We start from the raw sequence: 19,142 nt of genomic DNA, 5'->3' as shown, positions 1-19,142 counted from the left end.
CCTCCCAGAAGGGGCTAGAGGGTCAGTACCCCCTTTCTGCCATTTCCAACCCTCCCCTCTCCACCACCCCCTCCTCCAAACTGATGGAGAAGCAAACACCAAAGTCACAGGTGACTCTGTGACTAGTTCTGGGGCTCCTGATATCTCACAAGAGGTGTGTAGTTTGTCAGTTGTGTTATAACTGCGTGGCATCCGTTTATAGAATGAGGTTTCTCCTCTTTCAGTGGCTACCAAAATTTGCACAACCCCCTCGACGTTCATCTCTATATAGTCAGCCAGGACTGAAATCCCCTGTGGGCTCCTGCTGGGAGTTTGCCCTTCTAAAGGGGCCAGTGCTGAGCGTGAGTTTCTTGCATGTTTCTGGGCGCCATGCTCCGGCCAAGCAGCCGAGCTAAACTGGAAACAGAACAGTCCTTTAAAATCTAACTCCTCAGCTCCTGGGTAAAGAAGCAGCACCTGAGCTGAGAAACCAGTGGCTCAAGGGCGCCACCATGAGGAAGTCAGGAGATGTGACCCCAGGCAAAAACGTTTCCTGAATCTTCCAGAGCGAGTACCACCCACAGAAGCCAAGGGCTGGCAGTAGAAGGAATAGAAATTTGGGTGCACTCAATGAAAAAATGGGATTTAAAGCCACGACAGCTGGGTTGGAGTCCTGCCTCTAACTTTTACTAGTTGTGTGGCCTTGGGCAAGTAACTTGTCTGAGCCTCAGATCACTTAAAAACTACCGGTTTGGCTGAAATTTTCCTTCAGGTTTTTCGAAAACCCCAAAGAACTTTAAGGCTAAACCAATATTACTATGATACAGTAATTCCGCAAAGAATCAGGGAACCATTGAAATGATTGGAATAATATGATTGCAAAAATCACCTTATGGTATGTACAAAGAATATTTTATTAAGAATTAAGTGTTGAAAATACAGTGAAGCACACATTTTTCCTCTTAGAACCTGGACACCGTTGTTACTGGTGAGGCACCATTGAGAGCATACTCACACACCCTGGAGATGCTTTTTTCCTATGATGTGTAAACATACCAACCTGGAGAAATGAACAGAGAGCAGCTATGGTTGTGAGAGGTGGCATATGGGGCAGAAAGCCCAGATGCACAAGTCACCTAAAAAGGTCACGTAAAGCAAGGACAGCTGTTTTTTTTTTATTATTACCAACTGATTATACAGGCCTCGGACACCACATTCTTTTGAAACAATTGTGCTCTTCTGAGACTCACAACTCAGCTCAGCTCCTCTCTCCTCCTTGTCACCTTGTCCTCCAGACAGTACTTCCCTTTCACTGAAGACTCGAACACCTGGCTCTCAGGGTCCACCCAGGTGCAGATTCCAGAATCTCCGCTCCTAGACTGAAACACACAAGAACACCCAGTTTCTTTCCTGTCACTTGGTTTCCAGAACCATTTTCTTCTCTAACTATGGTCCTTTTGGTTGCAAATCAAGAAACCTGGGCTTCCCAGGTGGCACTAGTGATGAAGAATCTGCCTATAATGCGGGAGACACAGGAGACAGGGGTTCGATTCCTGGGTCTGGAAGCTCCCGTGGAGGAGGAAATGGTAACGCACTCCAGTGTTCTTGCCTGGAGAATCCCATGGACCGTGGAGCCTGGGGGGCTACAGTCCAAAGGGTCACAAAGAGTTGCACAAAACGACTGAGAGGCTAAGCACACACAAGAAGCTTAACTTGAACTGTCTCAGGCAAAATATAGGCTTTTATTACCTACACAATGAAAAGAGGCAAAGAATTGGGATAAGGTTGGACTTTGCCATTAGACGTAGGACCTTTTCTCTAGCTTTGTTATTAGAATAAAAGTGACCTTTTCCCTTTAGTTTCAGTTAGAAAACACCTTAGCTAAGGACCTGGCCCCGCGTGGATCACACACATAATGCTGTGCCCAGACAGACGCAGTGCGCTTTGTGCAGACGAAGGAGCTTTGCAGCCCTGTGAGAATCATGTGGTGGGAACAGAAGCAAGACCTCCCAGGGTTAAGTGGCTGTTACTCCTGGAAGGGAGAGCAGAAGAGAGATTCTCCTCGATCACTCTCTGCTTGTAATGAAGCAGAAGTCATGCATAGAAATGTGTATCCTGGATTCTACTGCCAACTTCTTAGGTTCTAGGTTCAGAACTCCTATATTGTTAATTTTTTCTGCTGAGAATCTCTCCTAAGTGCGCATAGCCCAAAAAGAAAAAATACATGAGAGCAGTACCTCTTTGGAGAGCAAGGGTAGGAGCAGAGCGTAGAAACTGTGAAAAAGCAGTTGTGGAGAACGGAGAACAAGTTCACCGGGAAATTGTAGTATGATTGTCAGACAGTGCTGACGTAGGTGCTATAAACTGTATGTTTGGGTCCCACCAAAATTCATATTGAAACTTAGTCCCCAAACAAAAAAGAAAAAAATTTTTAAAAAAATGAAACCTAATCACCAGTATGATGGCATTTGGGGGTGAAACCTTTGGGAAGTGAGTGGATCATAAAGGCAGAGCCCTTATGAATGAGATTGCTGTTTAGTTGCTAAGTCATGTCTGACTCTTTTGTGACACCATGGACTGTAACACACCGGGCTCCTCTGTCCATGTGATTTCCCAGGCAAGAATACTGGAGTGGGTTGCCATTTCCTTCTCCAGGGTATCTTCCCAACCCAGGGATTGAACTCATGTCTCCTGCATTAGTAGGCAGAGTCTTTAATGAACTGCACGAGGGAAGCCCATGAATGAGATTCCATGAAGTTGCTCAGTTGTGTCGGATTCTTTGTGACCCCATGGACTGTAGCCCACCAGTCTCCTCCATCCATGGGATTTTCTAGGCAAGAATACTGGAGTGGGTTGCCATTTCCTTCTCCAGGGGATCTCCCCGATGAATGAGATTAGCGCCCTTGTAAAAGAGCCTTCAGAGAGCACCCCCTTCATGTGAGAGCACAGCCAGTAGACAGCTGTCTATAAACCAAGAAGCAAGGTTCACCAGACATTGAATTTGTTAGCATCTTGATCTTTGACTTCCTAACCTGGAGAACTGTGAAAAATAAATGTCTTGCTTAAGCTACCCACTCTACAGCAGTTTTTTGTATAGTGGCCCAGATGGACTAAGACAGTAGGTAATCATGAATGTAAAGTAGATCCAATTTGTCTTATATGACTTTTTCTCTAGCAGTATTTGGCTGCAGGGGTACAAACGGAAAAACTGGATTGTTGTTTCATAACAAAATGGAGAATTGCTTTGAGTTTTCTATGTAAGGTAGAAAACGCAGATAAAGAACAGAGTTCATGGTACTGATAAGAATGTTACTACTAGTAATATGATATATTGTAGAATCTTAGCTGGATACAAAGAGACAGGAAGAAAGGCTCATGGATTGAGAAAAAGTAGATGAGAGACAGCTGAAGGGGGTGCCACTTAGGTCAAAGAGTGGTAGAAGGAATAGTTAAAGTAATACCAATATGTTTATCTGTATACACAAATAGAAAATATATACAGTCCTTCACTAGGATAGCCCCTGCACTTTTAAAGAAACATTCTTACTCAAAAGGCCATACACGAAATGACAGAGACATGATACAGTTTATTTCAACGTACTAAAGCAAAAAAATGAACAAAACAACTCATTTGTCAAATTGTATATATGCAGGGTTGGCTTGATTTCACCATAATGTAAAATACATTAAAAATATTTGCATATACCACATTCAATAAAGCTTTCTATGTACATAGTAGATACTTGCTTTGCTAAATGACCAGACATTTGGAAAAATCAAAACACAGTTGTAAAACAGAGTCAAATACATAAGATTCTTGTAAACTTAGAAAAAGACTGAATTGTTATATTTCTACCTGTATAAAAAAAAATTCTTCAGCCTTTCATTTTCACCTGTATTTTCTTTAATAGAATTAAGCCCCAAATTTGAAGGCTTAAATTCTTTCATCCTAATGCCTTGGGACTATCAGATTTTCCTTTGAACCTGTAGCTGTCTAAAAAAGGAGCAGACCATTTAAAGGGAGGGAAAAATAAAGATATCCAGATTTCCAATCTGTGCCACTCATGTAGATTATGAAGAGTTCCTGAGTTGGCTACCCATTCACTCATCTTAGTTCAAAAACATAACAGCTGGTTACAGGATTAAACTGGCATTCTCGCAGCCCATCAGCTTTCTTAATCACCAAAAATTATTGACATGTGGCCCTTAGCTTAATCTGAATAACTGTAATTTAGGAATTCTATAACATGATGTTAGCATATTTAAATGTAAAATTCAAAATTCTGAATATTAAAGAATTTATTTTTTAAATATATAAGATGGTGTGTTTTCCATGAACAAATGAAAATCAAAATGGCAAAAGAAGCTGAAACATCTGAATGTTTCAAAATGAGTGAAAGGAAACATTTCATATACAAAAACATGACTGAGGTAAGCTTAAATTATAAGAACAGTTGTTTGTTTCATTTTCGTATGTAACTGAACAGCAAAACAGCCCTGTCTGACAGGCTGGAGCAGTCTTCCTGAGTCCTTTCAAGTCCTGATTTCTACATGCTACCATGAAACATTTTTAATAAATGCAATTTGTCACTGGATGACTAGTTTTTACATTCTTAAATAATAAACTTAACTTTAACTACTATAGCAATGATTTAAATACATGTGCTGTTAAAACAAAAAAGTTATAAACATGTTCTGAATTACTTTCTTTGCTTGTGAGATAATATCAAAAAGAGATTCTACAAGTTCTTGACTCCCTAAGAACTAAGAACCAAAATACTAAACATAATAAATAAATATGAAACCTGGAAGCTCGGAAAAGGGGATAGAGTACTGAATATAATAAACCAGTGTACTAAAAAATCCAGTATTTCAGTATTAAAACTTCATCTCACTACAGTTAGGTTTATTGCTATGATAAATAAGCTTCATATTAAGGCACCTGTCATTACCTATGAGAAAGAGGTGGATTCAAAACAAAGGGAATATACAATCTAAAACTTTTTTCTTTTATTCTTATGTCACAACCGATATATTATCAGCTTTAAATGTAAGTTTTTGTATTAGCAGTAGATGAATATCTTTGAACTATTACCTGAATATATAGTTATAATGTTTATGATACAATAATTAATATATGTGATATCTTAATTGAACTATATGATACTTTAATGGGAAAATAGGAAAAATCAAGTCAAGATGGATAGCAAGGACTAAAAATTAGAAACATGGTAACTTCTAAGAAAAAAACAGTATGTTGCAGTGACGGTGACTACGAGCAGATCTTGGCCAAGCCACTGAGCCTGACTGAGCCTCACCCCCTCTATCCATAAAATTTCAATCCTGCCTGCTCTGTCAAACGCATAAGGCTGTTTTGAGATCAAATGAGGTGATATAAAAACACTCAGCAAACTCTGAATCCTTGAACAAGTATATGGTATTATGATAGGCCAAAATAGCTCATTTCTGATATTCTCTCTAACAGATAAAGTCATGGCCTGTTCCTTTGCATCCACTTGAAAACTCCCCATTTTAATGCATTAGGTAGTTGTGGAGTGAATGGAGCAAAAAGTTATGCAAAGAGAAAATCTCTAATCCTTATTAACCAGAACTGTACGCAACAGTTGGCTGTGAGTGGGGAAACCCACTGCTTGCTTAGGCTCAGACTACCTCTTGACACTTCCCTCCCATAAACGGAGCAGACTTCTCAGAGACCTTGTGGGCTGGCCTTTCCTCAGTCTCCCTCACCATCTGCTGTCCTGGGACATGCATAGTTCCAGAAAAAAATTGAGTCTCAATAACAGCATAAGAGAGTTTTAGGAGTATAAGAAATATAGCTGCGGTCAATTACAGGGACACTTCTCAGCTTGGCACAAAGTGGAAATGGCTCAATAATCCCCACCAGGCCCTCCCTTGCTTGGTCCACAAGCCCTTTTTCCATGTAGAAAATAGTCCTGGGGCAGCTTTTTCCAAACTATGTTCTGAGGAACATTAGGTGAGATGTTAACAGGTGAAAAACAGATCTTTGTTAAGTAGGTCTGGAATATGCAGTGGGGTATATGTTGATGTCCCCACTCCGGTACTCTTGCCTGGAAAATCCCATGGACGGAGGAGCCTGGTAGGCTGCAGTCCGTGGGGTCGCTAAGAGTTGGACAGGACTTAGCGACTTCACTTTCACTTTTCACTTTCATGCATTGGAGAAGAAAATGGCAAACCACTCCAGTGTTCTTGCCTGGAGAATCCCAGGGACAGGGGAGCCTGGTGGGCTGCCGTCTGTGGGGTTGCACAGAGTCGGACACAACTGAAGCAACTTAGCAGCAGCAGCAGCAGCATACGTTGATGTACTGCAGAATTTCTCAGTGTTTGATGTACCAACTCCACATTCCAAAGAGGAATGGAGCACAGAACATTTCCCAAACTCATTTGACCACAGAATCTTTCTTTTTCTCCCTACAAAATACCTAGACAGGCTAACAGCTCTTATAATACTCTTTGAGAAATGCCATTCTAGCTAATTCACCCTGGTTTTAAACATTTCAGGGCTACATCTGGCTAAAATGATCCTTTTGATTTCTAAAGGAGCAGAATCATTTTGCTTATAAGGTCAACGCTCATGAAAACTTCAAGGATTCCACTCTTAAGTATTCTGCCCAAAGCAGCTAAGAACCAAATTTCCTTAACTATAACGCTGAGAAATTCAAAGAAGTTATTCTCATGTTAAAGAGAAGTACAATCTTTTTGAGGAAATCTTTACATTCTTCTAAAAACATCAAAAACACAAAGATCTAATTCTAGATCTTAGGACCTAGAATCACAGTTACTTTGAAGAGACAGAGAATTTTATCCCATCACTGCAATTAACACTATTAATAACAATAATAATAACAGGAGAGGGAGAAGGGGGAGAGAGAGGAGGAGGCCACGACAGCAGTGTTGGCTGAGACCCATGCTGTGTCTCATCCTCATACACGCTCTATGAATTTAGGAGCTGCTCTCACACTCACCTTAGGGTTTACATTCATCTGAGGTTTAAACAGATTAACTGACTTTCCAAGGGTCACACAAAGTAAGACAGAACCTCAAATTCTATCTGACCCCTCACCCCATGCTCTTAACAACTACAGAATGCCATCTTATATTTTAGGGATGAAACAAAAGCATGTGGAGGTCATACTCTGACTGATAAACAGTAAAATTAAAGGGTATGTCTATAAATCCAACTTGATTGATATTTGGTTTCAGATTTCCTCTTGAGCAAACTCCTAAGCCCGAAAGGAGACATTTTAGGTTTGTGTTTTGTTTTTAAGCAGAGAAAAATAGGCTGTTATTTACCAATGATTAGTTTCCATATGGGGAGGGTTTCAAAAATCTGCATCTAAGGTGAAGACATTATCTGTAGTTTCTGCCATAACTGCAAAACGCTGATACTCTGAAACTCGTTTCTCAAAGAAATTTGTTTTTCCCTCTAAGGAAATGTTTTCCATAAAATCAAAGGGATTTTCTGCTTGAAAAACCTGAAAAGAAAAGAAATATTGTTAGACATTCTGAAGAAGCAAATTGCATCACATAAGAAGAGCAACAGATACCTTGGGTCTCCCAACACCATGTATCACCACCTGGAGATCACATATTTCCTAGGGTCCTGGAGGCAGTCAAGACTGATACATTTTAGGATGACTAAGATCGCCTGCTAGCCTCTTAAAGGAACTATACTAGCAACTCTGGTATTCTCGGAAATTGAAAGAAAAAAAAAAGATTATTTCAGGAAATAGAAGATTTAATACCAAACTAAAATGTTTTCACAGCTTGAGAACTCTGAAACACCAAAGGTATTATAGGCATTTCCCACAGGTATTACTACTATGCAAAGAGCCAACTCTTTAGAAAAGACCCTGAAGCTGGAAAAGATTGAGGGTGGGAAGAGAAGGGGGCGACAGAGAATGAGGTGGTTGGATGGCATGACTGAATCAATGGACATGAGTTTACGCAAACTTCAAGAGATAATGAAGGACATGGAAGCCTGGCACACGGCAGTCCATGGGGTCCAAAGAGTTGGACACGACTTAGCAACCGAACAACCACCGCTAGGCTGTCACATCTACATGATACTACAGAGTATTACGTTATCAACAATGTACCGTGGACCTAAATGTTTCTCAGTTCACAGGAGATGTGTAATCTTCAAACTGCTGTTAAGGAACCATGATCAGGGAAGACAGACTAAATGCTATCTATTGTAACCCCAAACAAAAAATGGAACACATGTTGACAAGAAGCTTTTTCACTGCTTCTGAATTCAAGAAGCAGGCTTGGAGATACAACTTGATGGAAACTGAGACATACTGATGATTCATGAGGAACAATAAAAGAGAATTCTTTAAATTTGGAATATTCAGGCAGTAATTATGAATATCACAGAAAAGAACATATTCGAATAACCCAATTAAAATGGGCAAAGGATCTGAATGGGTAAATGCTTCTCTAAAGAATACCTACAGAAGGTCAATAAGTATATGAAAAGATGCTCAAAATCATTATCCATTAGGGAGATGCAAATCGAGACCACAATAAGATACCGTTTCACACCACATCACACTAGGATGGCTGTTGAGGCTTCCCTGAAGGCTCATATGGTAAAGAATCTGCCTGCAATGCAGGAGACCTGGGTTCAATCCCTGGGCTGGGAAAATCCCCTGGAGAAGGAAATGGCAACCCACTCCAGTATTCTTGCCTGGGAAACCTCATGGACAGAGGAGCCTGGCAGGCTATGGTCCATGGGTCGCAAAGAGTTGGACATAACTTAGCGACTAAGCACACAGGATGGCTGTAGGTGTGTAATAAAACAGACAGCTTATTGTGGTCATCACTTCATGATGTATGGAAGTCACATCATTATGCTGTATACCTTGAACTTAAACGACACTATATGTCAATTATATTTCAAAACTGGAAGGAAAAAAAAGACAGTAAGTGTTAGTGAGCATGTGGAGAAACTGGAACCCTCATATACTGCTGGTGTTAATATAAAATGATGCAGTGGCTTTGGAAAACAGTCTGGTAGTTCCTCTAATGATTAAAGATAGAGTCACTATATGACTCAACAGTTTCACTTCTAGCTATGTATCCAAGATAAAGGAAAACATATTTTCCCACCAAAACTTATACAAGAATGTTAAGTGCAGCATTATTCATAATAGCCAAAAAATGCCACCCAAATGCCACCATCAACCAATAAATGGATAAACAAAATTAGGTATAATCATACAATGCAATATTATTTGGCCATAATAAGGGAAAAAGTACTGATACATGCTAACATGAATGGAACTTTAAAACATTACATTGACTTTGTATATACCATATACCAGTATACAGTATGTACTATATATTGTATGATTCTATTTATATGAAGTGGGAATTACAGAATAGGCAGATCTAAAGAGACAAAAACTAGATTAGTGATGCCTAGGCTATGGTGGGGGCTTCCCTGGTGGCTCAAGGATAAAGAGTCTGTCTGCAAGGCAGGAGTCCGGGGTTCGATCCCTGGGTTGGGAAGATCCCCTGAAGGAGGGCATAGCAACCCACCCTAGTACTCTTGCCTAGAGAATCCCGTGGACAGAGGAGCCAGGCAGGCTGCAGTCCATAGGGTCACACAGAGTCACACACAGCTGAAGCAACGAAGCAGCAACAGCAGGGCTATGGGGGGAGGGAAGAAGCAAAGGCAAGTGGCTGATTGCTAACTGGGAACAGAATTTTTTTGTGGAGTGATAAAAATGTTCTCAAATAGATTGTTGTGATAGTTGCACAACTCTGCAAATATACCAAAAACCATTGAATTGTTTTTCAATGTTTTTCAAATAATAAAAAAAATTTATTAATAGGCATATTGCATGTTCTGTCAATTATATCTTAATAAAGCCATGTGTATTTTTCCCCCCAAAAAAGCAGACATGCTGGGTGTGGTTGATGTAGTGGAACTCTGTGAAACTGTGTCAGAAACAGTGTTAAAGGCAGTAAACATGTGAGTTTTCACTCATGGCAGGAGACAGTGGAAAGTACACTGGACAGTGGTCATAGGTTCACTAGACTTTACAACTGAGGCTCTTCCCAATCATTCATGGCAGGAGCAAAATAGCTAAGACCAGCCTAAATCAAGCAGCTTGGTTTTGACACACAGAAGTACTTGAATATTTATTAACTAATCCAAAACTAGTTGAAAACAACATTAATGTGGCTTCTGTTTGGAATTCTGTATGTGACAACCATTCGCTAATTTAAATAACCTCTTATTTTACCAAAGTGTGTTGGTCCCTCAGTTGTGTCCAGCTCTTTGAGACCCCATGGACTGTAGCCCACCAGGCTCCTCTGTCCATGGAATTCTCAGGCAAGAATACTGGAGTGGGTTGCCTTTCCCTTCTCCAGGGGCTCTTCCCAACCCAGGTCTCCCACATTACAGGCATATTCTTTACTGTCTGAGCCACCAGGGAAGCCCAAAAATTATCATTATAAGAATAATTTCTTTTCTAGCTCCTTGAGTTCAAAGTTTTTTAGCTCATGCATTTTAAATTGTCTTGCTTTCTTAATATATGCCTTCAAGGATACAAATTTTCCTCTGGGGATCTGTTTGGTTGCATTCTACAAATTGTGATATACAGTAATCTTATTGTCATTTAGTTTATATTTTCATTTTTAATCTCATTTTAAAGGACACAGTTTTGACTTCTAAGTAGATGGAACTTTCTGGTAATCTTTTATTATTCATTTCTAATTTTATTGCATTAAAATCTAAGAGTCAGTATAATTTCTGCTTTTTGGAATTTACTGAGATAGTTTGAAGGCCTGTGGAGACTGAGGTTTTTGTACTGTGTCCAGATTTTCTCCTTAGGAGGCATGTTTTGTATACCTACAATTAGCAAACTTTCCAAGGAAGACTAGACCCACAGGTCTGTAATTTTCCAATAAGTAGAAGGTGGATGTGTGGGTGTAAAGATATGGTGGTGGGTTAAAAGATAGTGAGTTCATTTTAAGGCTTTAAGTAAGCAAATTAATTTTATTATGATAAACATGTAACTTAGAAACAGAAACAATTTCTTTTAATACACAATTTATAAATTTCAGAGGTCATATTAATATAATTAAAATCTTTATTTATCTCATTAATGATCAGCAAAAGAGACGATCTTGCAACTAAAACAATATAAATAGTGATATTTTACAATTTATAGTTACCAAAAACCTTTGTCCCATCTGATTCTCATCACAATATTTTTGTAGCTACCAGAAAATAAGTGCATTATCGAGAGAGTTAATGATTACCCACAAGCATCATGGATTTTATAAGGCTTCTCAATAATTTAAACTTCCATTTCCATGAGAAATCAGAACCTAACATTTCTAATTAACAATATTAATACACAGGAAATTGTGATGAAGGATACACTTTTGATGAAAACAACGTGACCACTGAGTGCTCATTTACTGTGTGTGTGACACTGTTATACGTGCTTCAGGTGCACCGACTCCTCAGCAATCACTTGTGGTGCGTGTGTGCTCAGTCGTGGCCAACTCTTTGTGACCCCGTGGACTGTAGCCCACCAGGCTTCTCTGTCCATGGGATTCTCCAGGCAAGAATACTGGAGTGAGTTGCCATTTCCTTCTCCAATAATCTGTGGTAAGGATTATTCCTATTATCTTCATTTTACAGATAAGGAAACTGAGACAGTGGTTAAGCAATTTGCCTAAGTCACATGGCTAGTGAGTGGTGGAATCAGGACTCAAACCCAGTTAGTCTGGCTGCAGCCTCCATCTCATGTGAAAGACACACATGAAAATTCAGGTACATTATCTCTGATAAACAAGAAATAAAGACAACTGAGTTCAAAGAGTCAAATTATGACAGCTAATGTCTTCCTAATAATGATTTCCTATTTAAAAATATTAACCCTCAAATTACAACACAGACACATGGGGATCTACCTGAGGGTAAACATATATTGGCATGTTAAATCCAATTACTTAAAGATAGTCCTATTAAATAGTACCTACAATTATTATAAAATAATTTATTGAGCTTATTAGTTCTATGATTCATCAGCCTCCTACTTCTGTTAATGAATTTCATTTTAAGTTTCATTTAAGGATTTTGCAAAATCAACTGGTTTGGGTAAAACAAACCTGTCATGGACAATTTACAAAATAGACTAGTTTGGGGAAGAATGGATACATGTATATGTACGGCTGAGTCCCTCTGCTGTTCACCTGAAACTATCACAATATTGTTAATCAGCTATACCCCAATACAAATTAAAAAGTTTAAAGTTAAAAAAAAATAGACTAGTGTGTTACAAACGCTTTCAGTGAAATATAGTATGTATTTTAGAGTCCTTACCTGACTATAACATTTTAGCTAGTAGTAATATGTTTGAAACACCTTACCTTTGAGAATCCAAGTTCTGTAAGCAATCTGTCAGCGACAAACTCAATATACTGTTTCATCAGAACGCAATTCATTCCAATGAGGCCAACTGGCAAGGCTTCTGTTAAAAACTCCTAAGACATAAATAAAAACAGAATAAAGTACAAAGAAAGAACAATAAATAGTATATATTTTCCAAATAAAAAGAGGGTTTTAGCTTAAATCAACCCGAACCAGTTGATTTAATCTTCTAAATCACTGATCTTGTTTGAGGAAAGTACAACAGCATAAATTCTTGCAACATGGCAAACAAGGCCCATTTGCTTAAAAGGTTTGGGGTGCTGCTAGTCACGCTGATTCACATTCTCAAGTAGCCAAAGTAAATTGAAACTAACTATTACATTACTAGTATTTTAAAGTAGCACTTGTAGGACCCAAATTTATATGCTTTCTCAACAGAAAGAAAGGAGATATTTTGTTCTGAAATATCTAGAAAAAGATTCACCTAAGATGATTGCTGTGGTGAACATGACTTAAAAGGGAGCTGGGAAAGAAAAAACAATTAACAGAGAAAATGAGAAAGAAATAGAAATGGATCTGAGCATTGGGAGATAAACTGAACTCCAATTGTATTGAATGACAGTAAAGTGAAAGTCGCTCAGTTGTGTCCGACTCTTTGCAACCCTATGGACTATAGCCTGCCAAGCTCTTCTGTCCATGGAATCCTCCAGGACAGAAGGAGTGGATTGCCACTCCCTTCTCCCTCCAAGGGATCTTCCCAACCCAGGGATTGAACCCAGGTCTCCTGCACTGTAGGCAGATTCTTAATGACAGTGGTAAAGTGTTAATAAAGAAAAAATAAAAACATATTAACCATTTGGATTTAGTTCTAAAAGTGATTCAAGATACCAAAATCTGGGATTTCCCTGGTGGTCCAGTGGTTAAGAATCTGCCTTGCAATTCAGGGGTTGCAATCTGATCCCTGGTCGGGGAAGATCCCATATGCCTTGGAGCTACTGAGCTCTCGTGCACATGTTGCACCTAAGACCCAACGCAGCCAAAGCAATAAATAAAAAATAGATTAAAAAAAACAAAATCCATTTTATGACTTTTCTCTCTTCAAATATGAAAGCTATTTTTTTTTTAAGTTTAAAAACTTACTTATTTTTCAACTAGCTCTTTCAAATGATAAAAATACATTCTAAAGTGACGCATCCATGTCTTTCTAGTTAGAGATCTTTACATGCCCATAAATCACATTTTACTATTCACTAATTCATTTATTTCTTTATTTTACGAACATAGGATGCATGCTTAAAGCTAGATACCTTGCTGGTTTTTAAAGAATACAACCAACAAGGACCTACCGTATAGGAAAGGGAACTCTGTTCAGTGTTATGTGCAGCCTGGATGAGAGGGGAGTTATAGGGGAGAATGGATACATGTACACGTGTGGCTGAGTCACCTTGCTGTGTACCTGAAGCTACCACAACATGGTTAAGCAGCTATGCTCCAATTTAAAATAAAAAGTTAAAAAAAAAAAAAGAATACAAAACAAGAAACCATCATTGCCCTCTAGTAGCTAAAAATCTAAAAATCGAAAGCTAAGATAATTAGAATAGTTTGGTATGGCACGAAATTTGATGTATAAATGAAATTTAAAAATAGTCCTGAAACAAATTTTAGTATACATAAAATCTTAATATATAATAAAGACTGGCTTATAAGCCAAATTTTAACATGACATAATTGTAATACATCATCTATTGGTACTGCCAGGTTGACCATATAATATTTCTGATATCTATTCTGACCTACAAAACAGCAATTTCATATGAGTCAATCTAATGCAGTCAAACATCAAAGAGAGATGTGCTACTTATATAAGCGTCCCTGCTTACCTGCTCAATTTCAACGGCATTAACAATGATCTCCCTAACCCTTTCTTCCGAAGGCTTATTTACCAAGTATTGAAACATCAGGCAAGCAAAGTCGCAGTGAAGCCCCTGAAACAGAAGAAAAATACCACTGTCAAAGAAAATTTTATCAGTTATTTTCACACAGTGATATATCAGGCTTTATATAAGCTAGGAATGCAACACTGAACTTCTGGAAGATGGAAGAAGGATTAATAGGGCCAGGATCTTCTTTTCTCCAAATCTCATTAAAATGCCAATCATAATAACCTATAATGAAAAATTTTCAAGGCCAGCAAATCTCAGTTAATTAACATGAAAGAAGAATTAGTGAACAACAACAAAACCAACAAATCTGCAATCAAAAGCATTTTGGAAGGGAAAACAAAGTAAGAAAAACCAAAAATAAAATTAATTCATTTTTAACTTTTTAAAAATTAAGACAGATTGAAAAACTCAGATTTCAAAAACACAACAGTTATATTAAACAAGAATGGTTCAAGATAAAAATAAATTCAGTGCAAGGAAAATGGAAACTGAAGAATTAAGGATACCATCTGAAGCTGTGTGAAGCAGAAATGACATTGCAGAAAACTCAAAGACAGAAGTAAACAAATTTGTGAAATACCTTGAGAATAGAATTGTTGTGCAAATACATGAAACGTTATAGAATCTTAAATAATTGGAAAACAGTGCAAAGAGACTCAACCTACAATAACTGGAATTTCAAAACACAGAACAGATGGTATAAAGCTGAAAACAACTGAAAAAAATTTCAAAAACTCAAAACAAAAAAGAGAAGGAGGTCAGAGACATAGAAGGATGATGGAGTTCTAAACAAAATTAACAATTAGATACTGACAACAAGGCAGAGTCAATTAACATTTCTAAACTACACAGAAAAAGAAATAATTTTGTAAGCCAACAAGGGAGGAGAGGAAGGAAGGAATATGCACTTTAGAGGATTAAACATCAGCGCTGTTTACCTTTTCCTAAAAGAATCAATAAAAAACCAAAGACAATTGAAAGATGAGACTCAAATCAAAGGCTGTATTCCAAGGATTATTTTCCTAGTTAAATTGTCATTCCCAGAAGAAATCATTAAAAAAAAACAAGAAAAAGCCTCTTTAAATAACTAATCTTAGAAAATTTACTAGTAAAACATATCCCTCCTACATGACTCAAGAGGATATTTCAAATTACCAAAGGCAGAATTTCAGATATAGTGCTGAAAGGTGATAATGTAAATATCGATTAGAACCAATAGCTAGCTACCAATTACAGAGCTGAGTATGAAAAAGGAAAGCACTTGTAATTGTTAAATCAATAAGAGAATAAAATTAATTTTCAGGTTTAAAGCAACTTCAATCAAAATCCCAGTGGGACTGTTTTTAAGTTAAAACATTAATCTGCAAGACTAAATGAGCAGAATCTTTTATGAATACTTTAAAAGAAAAGTTATGAGATTTAGCCTACTAATTATCAAAACATAAAAGACTGTAATAATGAAAATAGTTTGTTACAGCATGGAATTTGTCACACAGGTTATAGAAAAAGCCCTGGAACAGGTTTTAGTATACTTGAATGCTTAATATATAATAAAGAAGATATCAGAAGTCAATGGAGAAGGAAGGATTACTTAAGGAGAACTGGAAAAACTTCCCAATTGTGGTAGAAAAGACATGTTCATATATTGTTAGGTGGTGCTACAAATTGTTATTGTATTTCTGGAAAGAAATCTACAAGTAAGTATGATGACCTTTAAAATGTTATTGTTCAGTCGCCTAGTCGTGTCTGACTCTTTGCAATCCCACGGACTGCAGCAGGCCAGGCCTCCCTGTCCCTCACCATCTCCTGGAGTTTGCCTAAGTTCATGTCCATTGCATTGGTGATACCATCCAGCCATCTCAGCCTCTGTCACCCTCTTCTCCTTCTAACTTCAATCTTTCCCAGCATCAGAGTCTTTTCCAATGAGTCAGCTCTTTGCATCAGTTGACCCAAGTATTGGAGCTTCAGCTCCAGCATCAGTCCTTCCAAAGAGTATTCAGAGTTGATTTCCTTTAGGATGGACTGGTTTGATCTTGCTGTCCAAGGAACTCTCAAGAGTCTTCTCCAGCACTGCAGTTCGAAAGCATAAATTCTTCAGCGCTCAGCCGAGAGATTGAGGACAGGAGGAGAAGGGGACGACAGAAGATGAGATGAGATGAGACGGATGGCATCACCGACTTGATGCACATGAGTTTGAGTGAACTCTGGGAGTTGGTGATGAACAGGGAGGCCTGGCATGCTGCGACTCATGGGGTTGCAAAGAGTCGGACACAACTGAGCGACTGAACTGAACTGAAATGCAGAAAATAGTCTAGAAGGAAATATCAATACAATATGAAAGGTGTTCTGAGACTGAATGATTTTATTTTTTTAATTCTCTGTAATAATCATACATGACATTAATTAAAATTACTAGAAATTTAAAGACATGAAACAACAGAAATGTAATTACACAAAGCATTTTGTTGCACTTGAAAAGTACTTTCATATATACTATTTCATTGCATTTTAACAAAACCCTGTTAAGATGTATAGTTGAAGAAACTGAGGCTCAGAGAAATTAAATAACTTGACAAGGTCAATATGGAAATAAGCTAAGAAGCCAGGATAAGTCAATCAATGTGAGCAGAATAGCTGTAACATAAACCCTGAGAAAAGAAGATCAATGACAAGGTTTCTGCACTTGAGGAGCTTAGAGAGACAAGTACAATATATGTTACTACTGCTGCTGCTGCTGCTGCTGCTGCTACAACGTCGCTTCAGTCGTGTCTGACTCTGTGCGACCCCATAGACGGCAGCCCACCAGGCTCCGCCATCCTATGAAACCTAAATAGGGACAAGCTCAGGTTTCAAAGGTATATGTAGAAGAAAAAGTGGTTAGTTTTCCTTAATTGGGTCAGGAAAGTTTTAAGTGGCAACTTGTGAGAAGGTAATCAAGAGCTGGGAAAAAAGGGGGGGTAGTAAAGATGGAAAGAGTGTTGCCAACAGAGAGAGACAAGATTTAGTTACTGAATGTGGCTAAAAAAATAAAGAAGCAATCTAAAATGACTCCCAGATTTCAAATTTGGATGATTGGATAGAAGATAGATTTGCTCAATGACATAGAGAAGACAGGATGAACATAATTTGGGAGAAAATGATGAGTTTGATTTCCTGAAATACTAGGCTTGAGATATCTGTGGAGCCTTCCAGGAGAAAATATCTAAACATGCACTTGAATATATGGGTTTGGACCTCAGGAAAGAATGACCAGGCTAAAGGTAAAGTTTTAGCTTTTATAAGCACCTAAGTGGCAGCTGATTCCATGGGAATAAATAAGATCAACCAGGAGGCCATGTAGAGGGAAGCAGAGAGGCTAAGGTGGGAACTCAGGAGTACTTTGATGCATAAAGATGCTCAGAGGTTGAGGAGGAACACTAAGAGAGCTAGGAGGAAAACACAGACTTAAAATCCAAGTAAGAAATGACTTCTTATTTTAATTACCAGGATATTTGTGTCACCATAAGCATTTCCAAGGGAAAGAAAACTAAATGAACACCAGCTAGGAATACAAATAGAACTAGAAGAAAACTTCACTCCTTACTTCATCTCTGCTGATGAGCTCATTGGAAAAAGTGAGTCCAGGCATGAGTCCTCTTTTCTTTAGCCAGAATATAGCAGCAAAAGATCCCGAGAAGAAAATTCCTTCTACAGCGGCAAAGGCCACCACCCTTTCCCCTAGGGGAGAAAAAAATAGCTTCACTTTCTGAAATATTAATATATACTGCAGACATGTTCAAGCTTACCTATGGATAATATATGCTTTTACATATATATTTTTTTTAACAACCATATCATAACTGTTTTGCCAAGAAATAAAATCAACAAGGTAGTTGATTTTAAAATCAACAAGACAGCCAAGTCTTCGGTGGAGAAAACTTCCTACTTTAACCTACTAGAGCAGAAAAGCACCTCTACTTCAGGTGCTATGTCCAACACTGGACTCCTGCAGGTCTTGAAATCTGGAGAGCCTTCCACACTCAAAAAAAAAAAAAAAAAAGGTGATTTATCTGTGCTACACATGCCTATGGGTATGGGTGCAGGTACATGTTTTTGAATGCAGTATGTATATACATGTATGTTTGCATACTATGCTCTGTTGACCCCTTTGAAACAAAAATAACTCTTTAGACTAGTGAACTGCTTGTTTTAGGATGGAGCTTTATCATTTATTTACATAGACTACTATATTTTCATCTTACTGTTAATAAGAATGGATAGTTAAAATTGAGACATTTTTAATCAACATAAATGTGATGTCATGTGAACATTTGTCTGCAAGGGAACAAGACTATAATTTTATACATCTGTGATTAAGAGGAACATTGTCATTTTAACTATTCTATGCATTCACATGAATGATACAGAATGAAAATCATAACAGAAATAATTACAGAAGGCTATTCTTTTTGAAAAAGATGATAGGATGATACAGGGTAAATGTTACAAATTTTCTTTTTCTTTTTTTTACAAATTTTCAAGAATAGATGTGAACCACAAAGAGACTTTCAAAATGCTTCTTATAAAAGCTATAATTGCAAAGGCATCATGATTTGTCTTAGAGATAGGGAAGTAGTATGTATTTTTAATATACAGCTAACCTCTATGATGCAATGCATTAAGATTGTGTAACTCATACTTTTTTTGATGTTTGAAATGTAATTTCATTACATATATTAAAGTTGAATCTGTATATTTAATGTTTTAAAGTTCTTTAAAGATATTTTTAAAGTAAGCAGTATATG

General features: G+C 37.8%; 1 protein-coding gene across 1 annotated transcript in view; it reads right to left on the bottom strand.

The window, feature by feature from the left end:
* Positions 1 to 869: 869 nt before the first annotated feature.
* RRM2B (ribonucleotide reductase regulatory TP53 inducible subunit M2B) overlaps positions 870 to 19,142 on the bottom strand; it is a 37,650-nt gene continuing 19,377 nt past the window's right edge. The window contains exons 6-10 of the mRNA XM_055546505.1: positions 17,942 to 18,075; positions 14,296 to 14,400; positions 12,415 to 12,528; positions 7,312 to 7,493; positions 870 to 1,358 (exon numbers count right to left, since the gene is read on the bottom strand). Coding sequence (XP_055402480.1) covers positions 7,341 to 7,493; positions 12,415 to 12,528; positions 14,296 to 14,400; positions 17,942 to 18,075 — 506 coding nt within the window. The 3' untranslated portion in view covers positions 870 to 1,358; positions 7,312 to 7,340. The remainder of the gene's footprint in view (positions 1,359 to 7,311; positions 7,494 to 12,414; positions 12,529 to 14,295; positions 14,401 to 17,941; positions 18,076 to 19,142) is intronic.

This window comes from Bubalus kerabau, chromosome 14 (genome assembly GCF_029407905.1).
Source record: "Bubalus kerabau isolate K-KA32 ecotype Philippines breed swamp buffalo chromosome 14, PCC_UOA_SB_1v2, whole genome shotgun sequence".
NCBI classification, from domain to species: domain Eukaryota; kingdom Metazoa; phylum Chordata; class Mammalia; order Artiodactyla; family Bovidae; genus Bubalus; species Bubalus kerabau.
This window is presented reverse-complemented; position numbering and strand designations above follow the sequence as displayed.